General features: G+C 42.5%; 1 protein-coding gene across 1 annotated transcript in view; it reads left to right on the top strand.

Annotated features, from left to right (window-relative positions):
• Positions 1-19,224, top strand: part of B3GALNT2 (beta-1,3-N-acetylgalactosaminyltransferase 2) — a 65,182-nt gene that overhangs the window by 22,616 nt on the left and 23,342 nt on the right. The window contains exon 4 of the mRNA XM_036277750.1: positions 688-881. Within this exon, the coding sequence (XP_036133643.1) occupies positions 688-881 (194 nt within the window). The remainder of the gene's footprint in view (positions 1-687; positions 882-19,224) is intronic.

The following is a 19,224-nucleotide window of genomic DNA, read 5'->3' as shown; positions in this document are numbered from 1 at the left end:
GACTTCTGGTATTTTAAAATTTGTGAAACCTATATCATATACACCTTACTATTCTAGGCAGCACTAGTGTAGTGGTTAATGAAGATCATGGGCTCTGGAGTCAGGCTTCTTGGCTTTAGATCTCGGTGCTGCCATTTTGCAGCTGTATGACCTTCGATCAGCGTTTTTTTTTTCTTTATTGATTTGAGAGAGAGGAAGGGAGAGGGAGAGAGAGATAGAAACATCGATGAGAGAGAACATCAAATGGCCACCTCTTGCATGCCCCCCACTGGGGATGGGCCCCATAGCCTGGGAATGTGTCCTGACCAGGAATCGAACTGGCGATTTTTGGTGCATGGGTCAATGCCCAGCCACTGAGCCACACCAGCTGGGCTGGTATAATAATCTTTTAAAATAGGTTTTTATATTTTCAAAGTGGCACTGATATTCTCAGCCATATTAACTGCTTCATGTAATCTGTCCTGAGTCATCTATGGTAATTGAAAAACTTATTTGAAGAAAACTGTTTTTGACCTTGATTAGACAGACAACTGCAGGGCCTTCAGCTTTATTTCTGAAGCATTTGAAAATTTACTACTCTTTTTGAAAGAATTATATACAAATAAGTATCTAGATTTTGCTATCAAGCTGACCTCATTACTTTATATTATCTGATTGTGTCAAACTCCTTTTTTATTACTTTCTTAGTTTTGAATCAGGAAATTGAGGCGTTCAGTTTATCTGAAGACACTTCATCAGGGTTCTCTGAGGACCGAGTCGTCAGCGTGAGCTTTCGAGTTCTCTACCCAATCGTTATTACCAGTCTCGGGGTGTTTTATGACGCCAGTGATGAGGGTTTCCAAAGGAACATCACCGTCAAGCTTTATCAGACAGAACAGGAGGTATGCTCTGCTTTGTGCAAGGTTTACCCTATTTTTCTTTTTCAAGAGAAATAGCATTTTCCTCATGGTATATCAAAGGTTGGGAGACTTCACTTTTCTTCCCTGCCAGTTGGGTACATTATAGTGTAATATACAGGGTGGGGCAAAAGTTGGTTTACAGTTGTGAGTATAGGAAACACAGTTTGTTTTTGTATTTTTATTTATTTTAAATTCCTTTTTTATATTTTAGAGAGAGAGGAAGGGAAAGAAAGAGAGAAACATCGATGTGAGAGAGAAACATCCATCAGCTGCCCCCTGCATGCCCTCTACTGGGGATCGAACTCACAACCCAGGCATGTACCCTGACGGAGTCAAACCAGGACCTCTCAGTCCATGGAATGATGTTCAATCCACTGAGCCACACTAGCCGGGCTGTGTTATTATTTATTTATTATTGTATTATTTCCCATACGAACAACTGTAAACCTACTCACCCTGTATGATAATGCTGGTTTGGGGAGAGTATACCAATGAATAAATGTGTTCCATCTAGAAAAGAAGGATTTAGGCCCCAGCTGGGTGGCTCAGTTGGTTGGAGTGGTATCCCATACACCAAAAGGGTTTTGGGTTTGATTCCCAGTCAGAGCACATACCTGGGTTGTGGGTTCCATCCCTAGTGAGGGCAAGTACAGGAGGCAACCGATGGATCTTTTCTCTCTCTCCCTCCTTCCCCCCCCCATCTCTCTCTCCCCCGTCTCTCTCCTTCCCTCTCCCTCTCTTTCCTTCCCTCTCTCTCTCCCTCCCTTCCTCCCTCCCTCTCTCTCTTCTTCTCTTCCTCTCTCTCCCTTCCTTTTGCTCCTTCTCTCAAAATAAAAAAACACATCCTCTGGTGAGGATTTTGGGGAAAAAAAAAAAGGAAGAGGAATTGGACCACATTAGAAATTCCCAACCTAAAATTCCTTAAAGCCTAAGGGATTTCAAAAGTTAGTAATGAATATAAAAAGTGTGGGACTCTTAGGTATAAGTTTTATTGTCTCTTGCAACCCTAAAAGTCTGTCACTATAATGCAGGGCTGATGGCTGCTTCAGATCTGTTATGTAATACAGATGTAGAAGGTATTAAAGTTTAAAACAACTGGGGATACTTTGTTTTTAAGATTTGGGGAGATCTGATTTGTTCACAGAGTGTATCAAAAAGGAGTGTGTGTACCAAGAAAGATCTGTTCCTGGGTTTTAAACTGTAGAAATCTTGAAAGAATTATATAGTGAACACCCATATATCCACCAACGAAATCCTATGGTAGTGAACTTTTTGTTATTTGCTTTATACATATATAGTCATTCATCAATCTTATCTTTTTTTAAAATGTATTTCAGAGTAACTTGCAGGCATCAGTACACTTCAACCCTAAACACTTCAGCCTGCATATCATTAACTAGACTTTAATATTTGTGGCTTTTTAAATTTTACATGCAGTGAAATGTGCATTCAGTCAATTTTTTAAATAACGTAAATTTATATAACACAAACTTCTGTCACCCTACCCCATTCCCTAGAGGCAGCTCCTGTTCTCTCTGTTCTTGTTAACCATGGAGGCGATTTGGCCTGTTGTGGGACTTCCTATATGATAGAACCATGTAGTTGGTGGTCTCCTGTGTAAGCTGCTTTTCTGCATGTTTCTGAAACTCATCCACGTGTACTTACCAGGGAATTTTTCCTTTTCCTTTTCATTGCTCACTCGTATCTCAGCAATTCATGATGTTTTATCAGTTCTCCTATTGATGGGCACCTGGAATATTTCCAGGGTTTTTCTCCAAGATTCTGTTATTGTAATAAATTACAGTGTTGACTTTGGAGTGTTAAAGCAACCTCTGGTTCCTCTTGGTGTTGACAAAAATTCTTTTTTATGTATTCTTGGAAAATGTGTTTTTTACAGACAGTGTGTTGTTGGGTCTTTCTTTTTTCATCCATTCTGAGAATTAATTTTTCACATGGAGTATTTATTCTATTTACATTTAATGCAGTTATCAAAGTGGTTGATTTAACTTTTTTTTTTTTTTTTTAATCCTCACCCGAGGACATTTTTTGTTCAGGTAGAGCGGGAGGGAGAGAGAGAGAGAGAGAAACATGGATGTGAAAGGGACACATCGAGTGGCTGCCACCCGCACGACCAACCAGGGCCGGGGACAAACTGCAACCGAGGTACATGCCCTTAGCGGGAACCAAACCTGGGTCTCTCGGGACCGCAGGCCGACGCTCTAACCGCTGAGCCAAACCGGCCAGGGCTGATTTAAGTTTTTTATTTTGCTATTTGTTTTATATATGTTCCACATTTTCTTGTTTCTTTGTTCCTCTTTTCCTGCCTTCTTTTGGGTCAATTGAATGTTTTTTAGAATTCCATTTTATTTATTTATTTTTTTAATCCTCACCTGAGGATGTTTTTACATTTATCATCAGATAGAGTGGGAGGGAGGGAGACAGAGAGAGAGAGAGAAACACAGATGTGAGAGAGATACATCGACTGGTTGCCTCCCGTACAACCTGACCAGGGCTGGAATCAAACCCGTGACTCCTTGGTCTGTGGGCCAACGCTCTAACTGCCGAGCCAAACTGGCCAGAGCTAGAATTCCATTTTAATTTGTTTTCTTTTAGCTACAGTTCTTTGCACTATTATTTGTGTGTCAATTTACATAAGGATTAGAATACAAATCCTGAACTTTTCAATCTTCTTAAAGTTAATATTGTACCCCTTTATGTAAACTATAAGAACCTTGCAACTACATAATTACATTGACTGTCTCCCATCTTTCTTGCTCTAGTTATGTACATTACATCTATATATGCTGTAAATCCCATAATACAATGTTACAGTTTTTGCTTTAAACAACTAAATGTATAGTAAAGTAATTTAAACAAAAAAATAGCCTCTTATATTTGCCCACATTTTTACCTTTTCCTTTCTTTCTGAATATCCACGTTTCCATCTTAGCTCCTTTAGCCCAAAGAACAACCTTTAGCATTTTTTACAGCACATTTGCTGTGATAAATTCACTTAGTTTTCATCTTCCTGAAAATGTTTTAATTTTGTCTTTATTCTCCACATACACACACACACACACACACACACACACACACACATACCCTTTATTCTTGTAGGATATTTTCTGGATATAGAAAGTCTGGGTTGAGTTTTTTTTCTTTTCATATGTTTAAGTTGTCACTCCAATGTTTTCTGGTCTCCATTGTTTCTGGTGAGAAGTCAACCATCCTTCATATTGTTCTCGTATGAAGTATGTAGTGTGATGTTTTGTTTTTCCTGGCTGCTTTTAAGATTTTTTTTTGTCCGGCCCGTGTGATTCAGTGGTTGAGCATTGACCCATACACCAAGAGGTCACCAGTTCGATTCCTGGTCAGAACACATGCCCAGGTTGTGGACCTGATCCCCAGTGAGGAGCATGCAGGAGGCGGCCAATGGATGTTCTTGCTCATTGATGTTTCTCTCTCTCTCTCCCTCTCACTCCCTTTGTCTCTAAAAAAAAAAAGTCAATAAAAGAAAAAGGAAAAGTAAAATAACAAAAACAAAAATTTTTTAAAAAAAAAACTTTTTTTCTTTAGCCCTGGCCGATTTGGCTCGGCGGCTAGAGTGTCGACCCAGGGACCAATGTGTCACGGGTTCAGTTCCAGCCAATGGCATGTACCTTGGTTGCGGTTTATCACCAGCCCTGGTTGGAATCATGCGGGAGGCAACTTATCAATGTGTCCCTCTCATGTTGATGTTTCTCCCTCTCTCTCCCTTTCTCTCCTTCCTTCCCACTCTATCTGAAGATAAATAGGAAAACATCCTTGGGTGAGGATTATAAAAAAATGTGTTTTTATAAGCAATTTGGTTGTGTTGTACCTTGGTATGGTTTTTTCTTTGTTCTGTTTAGGATTTGCAAAGTTTCTTCAATGTGTTCATTTATGTCTTCTACCAAATCTGGGAAACTCTCAGCTATTATTTCTTCAAATTTTTCCCAGCCTCATTCTCTGCACTCATTCTGAGATCCCAATTTCATGTATGTTGTCCTTTTTGGTATTGTCCCACAGATTACAAAACTGTGTGTTTTTCTCTGTTTTTCAGATTTTATAATTTCTGTTCACCTATATTCAGATGCACTGACTTTTCTATCATCTCAAATCTGTTCAACCTAGCCAGTGAATTTTTAATCTTAACTATCGTACTTTTTAGTTCTACAATTTCTAATTAATACTTTTTTTTATAGTTTTTATTTCTCTGAAATTTCCTGTGTTCATTCATTTTGAGCATGTTTTTTTCTGCAGCTTTGACCTAAGTTATAATAATAGCTTTAAAATTCTGACTGCTTGTTTGGATATTTGCGTCATCTTGGGGTCTGTCTTTATTGATTATCATCTTTACTCTTGAATATGAATAACACTTCCCTCTTTTATATTGAATTACTTTGGATTGTATACTAGGTATTGGGAATAATTTATTGTAGGACTTCTGGATCCTATTATAGACATTGGAAAGTACTGATTTTGTTGTTGTTTTAGCAGGCAGTTAAATTAGTTGGACACAGACTCTAAACTATCTCCCTTACAATGGACAGCAGCTAAACTCTCTATTCATTTCTTTTGTTTTTGTTTGTTTTATTTTAAATTTTTATTGTTATATGTATTACAGATGTTCCTCATATTTCCCCCATTGACCCCCTCCACCCTACTTCCGCCCGCCTCCCACCTTTTCCCATACTATTGTCTGTGTCCATTGGTTATGCATATAAGTTCTTTGGTTTATTTCTTTCCACCCCCCAACCCCTTTCCCTTTGAGGTTTGTCAGTCTAGCAATGAATTTGTACTTCTTAATCCTTTCACCTTTTTCACCCATTCCCCCAGCCCCCCTCCCATCTGGCAACCAACAAAATATTCTCTGTATCTATGAGAATGTTTCTGTTCTACCTGTTCATTTTGTTTGTAGATTCCATTGTCGATAGATATATTTTATCTTTTTCTTCCAAAAGACCCTTCATCATTTCATACAATAACGGTTTGGTGGTGATGAACTCCTTTAACTTTTTCTTGTCTGGGAAACTCTTTCTATGGCCATCGATTCTAAATGACAGCTTTGCAGGATAGAGTAATCTTGGTTGTAGGTTCTTGCTTTTCATCACTCTGAATATTTCTTGCCACTCCCTTCTGGCCTGCAAAGTTTCTTTTGAGAAATCAGCTGACAGACTTATGGGAACTACCTTGTAGGTAACTAGCTGCTTTTCTCTTGCTGCTTTTAAGATTCTCTGTTTGTCTTGAACCTTTTGCATTTTGATGATGATGTGTCTTGGTGTGGGCCTCTTGGGGTTCATCTTGTTTGGGACTCTCTGTGCTTCCTGGACTTGTATGTCTGTTTCCTTCACCAAGTTAGGAAAGTTTTCTGCCATCATTGTTTCAAACAGGTTTTCAATTCTTGTTCTCTCTCTCCTCCTTCTGGCACCCCCAAGCTGCGAATGTTGGCACGCTTGAAGTTGTCCCAGAGGCTCCTTACACTATCTTCATTTTTTTGGATTCTTCGTTTCTGACTGTGCATCCATCATTTCTGACTTGGTCCTTTTTAATGCTCTTGAGGCCCTCACTAAGTTCACTGAGCATCCTTATAAGCAGTATTTTGAACTCAACATCTGTTAGGTTGCTTATCTCCATTTTGCTTAGTTCTTTTCTTGGGGTTTTGTTCTGTTCTTTCATTTGGGACCTGTTTCTTTGTCTCCTCATTTTGGCTGCCTCCCTGTGTTTGTTTTTGTGTATTACTTAATGAGGTATGGGGCTAGCTGGGACCAGATGCTGCTCATTTGAAAGAATTTAGGAAAAACCTGAAGCAGGATCCAAGACAGGCCAATCCTATGGTAAAGCAACTGGCAACAGCTTGGGTGGGCCTGAAATTGGGTGGGGCGGGGCCTCAGGGAGTCACCAGGGCGGGGCTACCAGTGTGAGCCAGGTTGCTGGAGTCCCAGATATGGCGGCTGTCTGCTGCCCCAGGGAAGGGCTCACCAAAGGAACAGAGGCCTCTGACAGCACGTCTGTCTTGGAGAAAGCCCCCTCTCCAGCCCTCGCTCCAGTGCCAAACAGCTCAGTTCTTCTCTGTAGTGTCTCTGGTGCCCCTCGAGCTGCCTCCCCTCAATCTTAGAGGGAGAGAGTCCGATAAGTCCGTGCGCGGGCCCTTTAAGGAGCTGCCTGGGGCTCCAGCCGCCTCAGCCTCCCTGAGCCTCAGTTCCCACTGGTTTTTCCCGCCAGAAGTGATGGGGATTCTCTTCCTGGCACTGGAACCCTGAGCGGGGCGCCTAGTGTGGGACGGGGACCCCTCAGTCCTCAGGGAGGACCTTCCCAGCCCAGGTGTCCTCCTGATTTTTATCCGCCACACGTGGGTGTGGGACCAGCCCGTCCCCTCCGCCCTCCTACCAGTCTGGATGTGGCTGCTGCTTTAATTCCGTAGTCGTAGGATTTCCATTCAGCTTGATTTCAGGGGGTTTTGAATGATGGTTGTTCTGTAGTTTAGTTGTCACTTTGATATGGTTGTGGGAGGACGTGATACCACGTTTACCTACCCGCCATCCTGACCGGAAGTCCTCTGTTCATGTCTTTTGGATTTACATGGGCTGCTTGGGTGCTGCTTTGAATCATATTTCATGAGTCAGCCTCAGATTTGGGCAGAATTTATATGAAGAATTTCACCTCTCTCTCTGTGACCCTTTCCTTTCTGGGGTTTTCCTCCTCACTTTTTAGCTGATGTGTTTGCCCCGACTCTGTCCTCTGTTCTTATAGCCAGAAAGACTGCAGGTTTTTAATTCAAAATTTTAGTTGCTTCTCAAGTTACACATTCAAACAAAGACCCATGGAGTGTGGGAAGCACACCCACTGCCTTTCTCTTCTTTGCAGTGTTGATTGTCCTCCAGTTCCTGCTCTTTTGTTCACATCGCATCGCCTTCAGATTAGATTTTTAAATGTTTTGTCCGGTGTTCATAATTGTTACCTGCAGGAGAATTGTTTGATGTCACTGGAAGCAGAACTCTGTCAGAGTTTTTTAAGCATCTTTAAAAATGTTTTATTATTGCTAATGGTGATTGTTACTAAATGTTAGTCACTAATAAATATACAAATCAATTTAAGATTAAATTTTTTTTGCAGTTTGACCTATTCCTACTTCTAAAGAATCCGTGTAGCTTATAAATATGCCTAATGACATAAATGTAAAAGAGGGAACAAGTCCTCATGGTGCTTCCCGCCATTATGGTTACAGTGAGAAGAACTTTATTAAGTTATTCAAGTATAGCAGTTTATATATTATTGGTTTAAAGGTTTTATTCATACTGACATTCATATAGGCAAATGAAATAGTAATACTCTGAATTTTATTGGTATGCTTATCTAGAAATTAGGATTAATGCTGAATGTTTTTGATGTATTTAACTGTCTTAGTATATATAGTCCTTTTTTTTTTTTAAACTATTTGTAATGTTTGGGTTATATAAGTCAAGTAGTTTGGTTCAGACGTACAATATTTTGATTATGTTGATTTAACTTTTAGTAGCCATATTTTTAGCCAAGGAGAAATTAATCTTTGTCCTCAAAGAATGCCTAGTTTAAGGTAAATGCTAACAGATTCACAGGTAGTCACAATGCAAAAATTATTACCACCACATTGCCAAGAACTGGTATTAATGAAAGAAATACACATAATCTATTTAAAAGCCCCTTAGTTCTGAACTACAGACATTTTCCCTATAGTAAATTGGTAATATAACAATAGGCAAGAGGCCCTGGCCAGTTTGGCTGAGCAGTTGGAGCATCCGGCCCATGGACCAAGGGCTGGCGGGTTGGATTCCCGGTCAAAGGCGTGTGCCTGGGTTGCAGGTTCGATCCCTGGCCCTGGTCAGGGCCTTGCAGGAGGCAACCAATCAATGTGTTTCTCCCCCCAACCCCCTCTCTGTTTCTCCCTCCCTCCCTCCCCACCCCCTTCCACTCTAAAAATCAATGGAAAAAATGTCCTCAGGTCAGGATTAACAACAACAAAAATCCTGAAAATAAAAAATGAATAAATTAATAAAAATTTAAAAAGAATAGTCATGTGAAGAGGGAAATGTTCTTGTCTAAAACAAATTGGGAAAGGCCCAAGAAAATAATACACATGACAGTCCATGCTCTTTTATATTCTCTTTTTACTTTAGTTTGTCTTTTTGCCTCTAAGGGTTCATTTTGAAGGGGATTCCTGAGTACCTTTGTTCCATGTAGAAATCTGTGATATTTCAGTTTATTCTTAACCCTTTGGGGTTAAACCTAATACAATGGCTAATTTAACAATACCTCATACTTCCCCTAATGTTCCTCATTTCAAGGTAGGTTTTTTAAAGGTTATGTGATTATTTTTAGTATTTTAGAACTTCATTACAATTTTAGTTATTTTAAATATCTTTGTGTAATAACCATGATTTCACTACAAACCCAGATGACATCTAAACCACAGTAGAACAATGTTAGTAACCAAGGTTGGGGCCACTGAGAATTTAGCTGACATGTGAGAGGTAAGATATTTGAAGACTTATTGCATATGCAGTGTCCAACATGAAGTATTTCTTCTTGCCCCTCCCCCCCTTGTAGGAGGCCCTCTTCATTGCTCGCTTTAGTCCTCCGAGCTGTGGTGTGCAGGTGAACAAGCTGTGGTACAAGCCTGTGGAGCAGTTCATCTTACCAGAGGTACAGGGTGGAATGAAGACTGGAGTCCCAATGCAGTCCTTCGTACGCCTGGGCTGTGTTTCAGGGGCAGGCACTTGATATTCTGTTGTTCAGGACAGCTCTCCAGGGTGATAGGCAGATGAGGCCACCAACAGGGGTGGACTGAACAGTCACACTCTGCATTCACACCTCCAGGGAGCTCCATCATGCCTCCGAAGTTTCAGAACCACTCTGCAAAGTATTGCCTGCTACATGGTTTAGTTAGTGGAGTAGAGAGCTGCCTGGCTTGTGTTAATGACAAGGGATAGTAATAGGCATGGAGTCATAGAAAGACCAGATAGATACCATTTGAATAAATTCAGTAGTTTACTTATCTAAAGAATTGGAGGCTGGTGGGGGAAGTGCAACAGGATAATGGCAAAGAGACGAGCAACATTTCCAAGAGAAATAAAACTTCTCCAAGTTGTGGAACATGTCTGAAAGCGTAACTATCAACTTCTGAGCCCCTGTTGGTCAAGTCTGAAGTAGATATGTGCTGGAGTCCACCTCACCTGCAGGTGCCCTCATCAGCCCTGCATTGAAGCCACAGTATGGTTGCAGAGTGTTACACAGCTGGGCATGAACAGATGATGTAGCCAGCGCCCTCAGCCTTTCAAGGCTGTCCGAGTACATTCGTGAACTCGGTGCTTTGGAACCTCAAAAGAGGTCAGTTTCCCCAGACACCCTGGGAGTCACTTTTGGTCAGCTATAGAATTCATTCTGTGACATTAAAGCTGAGTTGAGATGTGGAAGCTAAACAGTTAACCAGCCCTGCTGACCAGCCAGGGAACGTTTTCCTGCCACCAGTCTTGTAGGGCTGTTCACCTTTAAGCAACAATAAAATAACACATTTTTGTGACATGCTGTGGATCTTTGGAGTCTAGTACAAGTAGCTGAGACTATATATGCTAATTCTATCACAGGCATTTCCTCTCTTTCACCTACATATAAACCTGTGCTTAAAAACATTTTAAATGAGCTCTGGCTGGTTTGGCTCAGCGGTTAGAGCGTTGGACTGGACCAATAAGTCGCAGGTTCAATTCCGGTCAAGGGCACATAGGTTGCAGGTCATCCCTGGCCCCGGTCGGGGTCGTATGGGCAGCAACCAGTCGATGTGTCCCTCTCACTTTGATGTTTCTCTCTCTCTCCCTCCCTCCCTCTCACTCTATCTGAAGATAAATAGAAAAATATCCTCGGGTGAAGATTTAAAAAAAGAACAAAAATTTTAAATAAAAGCTGGAAAAAAATTTTCACTTTGTCAGTGTTAAAAGAAAGACCATAGTGAACATTTTCTTCTGTGTACATAGCTGTTTATTTTCTTAGGATGATTCTTGGTTCATATTTATGCACATTTTTTTTTATCCTCACCCAAAAACATTTTTGCATTTATCTTCAGATAGAGTGGGAGGGAGAGAGGGAGGAAGTGAGAGAAACATCAGTGTGAGAGAGACACATTGACTGGTTGCTACCCACACAACCCCAACCTGGGCCAGAGACAAACTGCAACAGAGGTACGTGCCCTTAGCGAGAACTGAACCCAGGACTCTCTGGTCCACTGGCTGATGCTCTAACCGCTGAGCCAAACCGGCCAGGGCATATTTATGCACATTTTTTAAGGTATATGATTTCTTTCTGGAAGGCTATTTAGCAGTTTGTGTCAGTTTGGATAATTATCAACATTATATGAAAATGGTTGTTTTCTTGTTTTCCATTTTTTTTTTAACCCTCACCCGAGTATATATTTCCATTTATCTTCAGATAGAGTGGGAGGGAGGGCGGGAGGGAGACATCGACAAGAGAAACACATATTGACTGGCTGCTCCCACACAACCCCTCCAAGGGCCTGGGACGAACCGCAACCGAGGTACCTGCCCTTGACCAGAATTAAACTTGGGACTCCTTGGTCCGTGGGCCGATGCTCTAAGCACTGAGCCAAATCAGCCAGGGCTGAAAACGGCTGTTTTCAAGTGTCCTTTGTAAACTGCATATATGAAATGAATTTTTTTCACTAAGTGATTGTGGGTCATCAAAGACACCTCCTGTAATTAAGAGTAGTCCTCAACTAAGTGGCAGTGACTAAATGTTGGACATTAGGTTTGAAGGGAGCAAATCTTTGGTTTGTTTATTCATGTACTCAGAAAATATTTTTGAGAACTTAGTATGTGCCAAGCACTGGGGCTGTGTGAGGATACAGGGGAAGGTCTCTGTCCTTAAAGCAGCTAGTGTGTGGCAGGCACGGTTGTAAGCATCTCACTGCGTTAACTAATTGGGAAGCTCCTTTAGGATCAAAGCCAGCCATCCGAGAGAGTCCTTCCTTTATCTCAGAACTCACATGGGAGAAGCTAGCTCAGACCGCGTGACTCCTAAAGGGCTGGTAGTGTTATTCCACGGAGGTTAGCATTGTGTTAGGTGCTACACAGGAAGGTCTGAAGCCTGATATAGGGTTGATTTTCACAAAAGACACGAGGATTAGCATGAATAGGAAAGAGAAAGATGATGTGTCTGGGAGTAAGTATGAGAGGGCACAACGGGGTACAGGTGCCTTAGGCGCCTATGGATGCTAGTGCCACTCCACACCCAGCTATACCAACGGTGAGCGTCTCAGACACTGCTAAGTGTCCCTGGGTCAACTGTCCAGCTGGAGAAACCCTGCTCTGAAAGACCAGGACGCCCCAAGCAGGGGTGCTTTCGAATCCCTGTTCTGCAGCTCGGTGTCTGACCTGTGCACGCCACGTAACTCACTGTCTGTCTCCTCTGTCGAGGCAGGTGCTCATGACCCAGCTCAGGGAATTATTCTAGGGACTGACTGATTCGGTACATGTAGAATGCTTGAAGTGTGTGCCCCACGGTGAGCATTCGGGACACATGTAGCTGTCCTGGCACTGCTGCTGCTCATCTGGACTTGGGGCGTCCTGGTCTTTCAGAGCAGGGTTTCTCCAGCGGGACAATTGACCCAGGGACTCTGAGCAGGGTCTGAGACGCTCACCGTTGGTATGGCTGGATGTGGAGTGGCACTAGCATCCTCAGAGGGCAGGCCGGGCTGCTGCTGACACCCTGCAGTGCACTGCAGTGAAGGGTCTGACCCAGAGTGCTGGCTGTGCCGAGATGGAGCGACTGGTTAGCGGGAAGGAGTGAGTCACAATATGGGACAAAGGAAGAAAATAAGCTTTAATACTTTAAGCTAATCACAATTTTAGAGTTTTTCCCTTATCTTGATCAGCCTTACAGAAAGAATTACAAATTTTGATTAGTCCACAAAAAATATTACTTTTCCTTAGAATGTTTTTGTTCTTGGAAAGTACATGCTGAAGTTTTAAATGTGAAATGTCATGGTATCTGCATTTTACTTTCAAGTGATTCCATAACAGAAAGAATGTGTGTGTATAGACAGAAATAGAGCAAATGTGGCCAAATTGTAACATTTGGCTAGTCTAGGAGATTTTAATGCCTTGTGATCTTTATTTCACTTTATGCTTTCAGCTAAATTGACTTTTGATTTTTCATTATTTGAGTAATATTTTTTCTTTTGAAAACGCATTTATGCCCGGCTGGTGTGGCTCAGTGGCTTGAGCATTGTCCCATGGACTGAGAGGTCCCAGTTCTATTCCCGGTCAGGGCACATGCCCAGGTTGTGGGCTCGATCCCCAGTAGGGGGTGTGCAGGAGGCAGCCAAATGATGTTTCTCACATTGATGTTTCTGTCTCACTCTCCCTTCCTTCCTCTCTAAAAAATCAAAAACATTTTTTCAAAAAGCATGCAGTTATTACCCTGGCCAGTGTGCTTCAGTGGTTAGAGTGTCAACCTGTGCACCAGAGAGTTGAGGGTTCGATTCCCGGTCAAGGACACCTTCCTGGGTTGCAGGCTTTATCTCCTGCCTCAGTCAGGGTTCGTGTAGGAGGCAATCAATGTGTCTCTCTCACATCAGTCTTCCCCCCCCCCCCCCGCTTCTCTGTCTTTCTCTTCCCCCCCCTTTGTTATCCTGTCCCCTCCCTTCTACTTGCTCTAAAAATCAATGGAAAAATATCCTTGGTGAGGATTAAGAACAACAACAAAAAATGCAGTTATTTAACAATGGCTATACTGGGATTAGGGACGGGATTGTGGATGATTTTCATTTTCTTGTTTTGTATATCTATTTTTTGTGTTCCATAATAAATATATATTCACTTTATAAAAAAGAAAAACAAACTTTTAAAAATTAATATTTTTCTTTTACACACAATCCTATTTTTGTTGAAACCATATTAATTTCACATTTTTGCTGAATCAAAACCGAATGAGATTTATTAGCACAGAAAGCTGACAGCACAGAGTGGTGTGCCTGCCTGTCATCAGCAGAGAGTGACAGGAGGGCAGGCATTGCTCGTCTGATGGGGACAGGAAACCTGGTCATCTCGTTCCCTCCACACTCCTTAGTCTGCCAGGACCACGCGCGGGGGTGTCTCCCGGCAAGGAGCAGTCTCTGGTGTCCGCATCGGCTGACTCACTAACGCATGCATCCGTAGGGGTCACAGATTTAAATGGAGACCGCTGTGTGTTTCTCTTAAAATATTTACTTCTCTAATTTCATATTTTCCTCAATAGTGCAGTTGAAACCTGAAACTAATTTCAATAAAAAGACTATTTTCGTTCACCTGAGTCACTAGAGACATCACTGTTAGCACTTTTTTTTAAAAAAAATCAAAGTTAGAATTCTTTAGATATAGTCGTTTTCCCAATCCACCAGAAATGTTTGTTAATGGTTACAGGCACAAAACTGCTGAATATTCCAGCTACTCTGTTGGCTTGGATGACAGAGAAGAAGTAGAACACACGAACTCGCAGCCTGTGAAAGGGGTGCAGGTACCTTGCTTACGTGGTGGGTGAGGCAATTGATGAGTCTCATTTTTCCAACCTATACCATGCTGTTTTCCTAACTTTTTTTTTAATTCCTCACCTGAGGATATTTTTCTACTTATTATGAGATAGTGGGAAGGGGGGGAGAGAGAGAGAAACATCAGCGTGATAGGGCCACACTGACTGGTTGTCTCCCCCACGACTTGACCAGGGCCGGGGACAAACCACAGCTGAGGTACGTTCCCTTGACTAGAATCGAACCCACAACTCATTGGTCCTCAGGCTGACGCTCTAACTGCTGAGCCAATCCTAACTTTTATTTTGGTCTTATGATCTTAGCAGGGACTCATCATAAACAAGTTGTTTTGCATCTGAAGAGATTCCTAGTTTTATAGTTAGTCGTCCCTGATCACTTCATGCTTCGACTTTCGCAGCTTCACTCTATCGTGGTTTTTTCAAATATATTAATTTAAAAGTTGATTGAGACAGTGAAAATGATACAGCACGCGCTTGGTTGTCTGAGTCAATTATACACCCCTGTATTACAATTAAAATTTAAATTACATATGGACTGTAGGCCTATGTATTGGAGCACCCCAGGAATCCTTCAACCCCAGGTGCAACCGCTAGAGTCTGGAACCGATTAACCGCGATGAACGAGGGACGACTGTACTTTGCATGAGAGTAGAAAGTAGGTCTTTGTGATTGAACTAAGAATAGAAATTCAGTGGTGACTGTGATATGGAACAGGAGCAGGGGTGGGAGAAGATGCCGCTGAACAACTGCGTGGTTATGTGAGTCCTGCAGATAAACCAGGGTAATTTTGAGGTCAGTGAGTTCTGGTAATTACCCAGCTTGGTCAACTTGTTGGTGTATCATGACCCCGTCACAAACCAAATGGAGTTAGGTGTCGGCAGGAGCCACCATGAGAAAGTCCCGTGCCAAGTTCCCTTGAGTGGCCAGGGCAGAGAATCACTTGTTCAACATCGTATCTTCCACATTTGCAGTTTCAAGGCAAAGCATTTTTATTTGGTCGTTATAGCTTTACTTTGGGTCTGGTTTGTTTGGAACGGCAGTTACTAAGATTCCCAGTGACCTAACTGCCAACCTAGGGGACACTTTTTGTCCTGTCCCTAGTTGATATAATGTACATTGTTTGGTGTCAGCCACATCTGGCCCAGTCCTCCTTCCTGGTGTACTTCATTCTCTCTCTTGCTTTCCTCTTAAATAGTAATCATTAGGATTTGATATTCAGCCTTCCAGTTTACTCATTCTGTTTAAGCAATTTCATCCGCATTACCCCTACTTGCTATTGTGGCTGTTAAATCTACAGCCCAAGTTTCTCTCATGAACTCCGCACACACATCAGCTGCCAACGGGGCTTGTCGGCTGGAATGTCCCAGGCGGTCTAGTGGCGCTGTCGGCCCCACCCCCATCGCACCTCCCGCACCTCCAGCCTTCCATAATAGAGCTCCTTTTCCTAGGGCGCTCAGCCATACCTGAGCACGCACGAAACCCTATCAGTTCTTTCTCCTAAACATATTTGGATCAGTCCTTCCAAACTATGACTGTTCAGGTTTTAGAAGAAAGTAAAGTTACCAAGGGCAAGAAGTTGTGGTTGCCCAGAGAGAGACACAGTGAACCCAAAGCAGCTTCACGCAGCCAAGGGTCCAGGACTGAGCTTTCAGGTCCTAACGCTGACCTTCGAGCTAGTTCACCTAGAGATTATTAGATTCTTACTGAATAATGTTACATAAATTCACAGATCAGTGTATAAACGGAATGTCAGTTCATCCATCTTTAATGGGTGTTAGCTTATTAGAGCAGCAATTTTCAGGTGGTGTGCTGCAAGAATTTTTAAAACATGCAATCCTGACTATTTAATCAGGGGCAGTGACCCCTTTTCCCTTTGAAAAATCCCTGAATTAGAGTGATTTTAAAATTCATGACCCCAATCTAGGAACTTCCTTGTTGGTATGTCAGGCACCTGAAAAAGTTTGGGCATTGAATTTTATTACAAGAGGCTGTTGATAATTTAGCTCCTTTGGGTAGGTAGCTGGTGACCCAAATGCTTTATACCTTCCAGTTATTGGCTCTTTCTCCCCTTGGACATAGCTACTTTTCCAGAATTTCTCTCTTAACTCAGTTTTTCGATAGTGGCCAGTTGGTACACTGTTTATGGTATTGAGCTTACTAATTAGGCTTCAATCCTAGAGCTCTTCTTAGTTATTAGAAACATTATTTTCTTTCTTTTTTTTTTTTTTTATCCTCACCCGAGGACATTTTTGCATTTTTTGTTCAGACAGAGCGGGAGGGAGAGAGAGGAAGAGAGAGAGAGAGAAACATCGATGTGAAGGGACACATCGAGTGGTTGCCACCTGCATGACCAACCAGGGCCGGGGACAAACTGCAACCGAGGTACGTGCCCTAGCGGGAACCGAACCCGGGTCTCTCCGGACCGCAGGCCGACGCTCCAACCGCTGCGCCAAACCGGCCAGGGCGAAACATTATTTTCTTTAATGTAAGGATTTAATTAGTTCAACTCAGGGCAGTCTTTTTTTGTTTTTCCTTTTTTATTGAGATATAATTGTCATAAAACAGTTTCAGGTGTACAATATAATGATTTATGTATATAGATGTGTGTGTGTATTGCAAAATTACCACAAGAAGTCTGGTTAACATCTATAACCACACATAGTTATATATATTTTTTCTTGTGATGACAACTTGAGTTCTACTCTCAGCAACTTTCAAATATACAGTAGACTGTTATTCACTGCAGTCACCCTGCTGTGCGCTCCGAAGTCTGTCCTTTGTCGGCCTCAGTCGCTTCACCACCTCACGCCCACCTCTGGCAGCCGCGTCTGTTCTCCGCATTAGGAGTTTGGCTTTGGAGTTTTCCCCCCTTAATTTTAGATTTCACATGTACGTATGGTCATACGGTATTTATCTGATATCTTTATCTGACATATTTCACTTAGCATAATGCCCTCAAGGTCCATCTATGTTGTAGCAAATGGCAATATTTTCTCTTTTTTTATCCTCACCTGAGGACATTTTTCCATTTTTTGTTCAGATAGAGTAGGAGGGAGAGAGAGGAAGAGGGAGAGAGAGAAACATCGACGTGAAAGGGACACATCGAGTGGCTGCCACCCGCACAACCGACCAGGGCCGGGGACAAACTGCAACCGAGGTACGCGCCCTTAGCGGGAACCGAACCCGGGTCTCTCCGGACCGCAGGCCGATACTCTAACCACTGAGCCAAACCGGCCAGGGCGGCAACATTTCCTTTTATTAATAGCTGAATAATATCCGATTGTGTGCGTGTGTGTGTATCACAACTTCTTTATCTATCTAGGCCAGCGGTTCTCAACCTGTGGATCACAACCCCTTTGGGGGGTCGAATGACATTTTCACAGGGGTCACCCAAGACCATCAGAAGCCCTGGCCGGTTTGGCTCAGCGGTTAGAGCGTCGGCCTGCGGTCCTGAGAGACCCGGGTTCGGTTCCCGCTAAGGGCGCGTATCTCGGTTGCAGTTTGTCCCCGTCCCTGGTCGGTTGTGCAGGTGGCAGCCACTCGATGTGTTCCTTTCACATTGATGTTTCGCTCTCTCTCTCTGTTCCTCTCTCTCTCCCTCCCACTCTACCTGAACAAAAAATGGAAAAATGTCCTCGGGTGAGGATAAAAAATAAATAAATAAAAAATAAAAAAAGACCATCAGAAAACATATTTCTGATGGTCTTAGGAACTGAGACACCGCTCCTCTCTATTTGTCTCCAGGGGGGTCCACCCACATGCAGGTACACCCACAGACAACATGAGGAACTGTATTAAAGGGTCGTGGCATTAGGAAGGTTAGAGAACCACTGATCTAGACATTTAGGTTATTTCCATTGTAAATTATGCCACAGTGAACATGGGGTGCATGTGTCTTTTAAATTTAGTGTTTTACTACTTTTGGATAAAACCCAGAAGTAAAATCTCTGGATCTTGTGGTATTGCTATTTTTAAGTTTTCAAGGCACCTCCATACTGGTTTCCATGGTGGCCGCACCATTTTACAATTCCACCAACAGTGCACCAGAGTTCCCTTTCTCCACACACTCACCAGCACTTGCTATTTCTTGTGGGTTTTTGTTTTTTTGTTCTGTTTCTTTTTTTATCCTCACCCGAGGACATTTTTACATTTATCCTCAGATAGAGCAGGAGGGAGGAAGAGAGAGAGAGAGAGAGAGACCTATGTGAGAGAGAGACCTGTGTGAGAGAGACACATCGACCGGTTGCCACCTGCACAGCCCCAGCCGTGGCCAGGGACTAACCGCAACTGAGGCAGGTGCCCTTAGTGGGAACCAAACCCAGGACTCTCTGGTCTGAGGGCCGACGCTCCAGCCGCTGAGCCAAACTGGCCAGGGCTCCTGTGGGTTTTTTAAAAGATTTTTTTAATTTTTATTTTTAGAGAGAGAGAGAATCATCTATGTAAGCGCCAAACATCGATTGGCTGCCTCCTGCACACCCCCCTTTCAGGATCGAGCCTGCAACCGAAGCATGTGCCCAACCAGCAACCTTTATGTGCACCAGACAACACTCAACCAGCTGAGCCACACCAACCAGGGTTCTTGTTGTTTTGATGACAGCCATTCTGACAGGTGTGAGGTAATAGTCTACTGTGGTTTTTCTTTTTAAATATATTTTTATTGACTTTTTTTTTTTTTTTTTTTTTTTTTTAAGAAGAAGGACGAGAGAGAGAGAGGGAAAGAGAAAGAGAAACATCA

Source organism: Molossus molossus, unplaced genomic scaffold, assembly GCF_014108415.1.
Source record: "Molossus molossus isolate mMolMol1 unplaced genomic scaffold, mMolMol1.p scaffold_m16_p_23, whole genome shotgun sequence".
Classification (NCBI taxonomy): Eukaryota; Metazoa; Chordata; class Mammalia; order Chiroptera; family Molossidae; genus Molossus; species Molossus molossus.
Note: the sequence above shows the minus strand (reverse complement) of the source record. Positions and strands in the feature narration are given on the sequence as shown.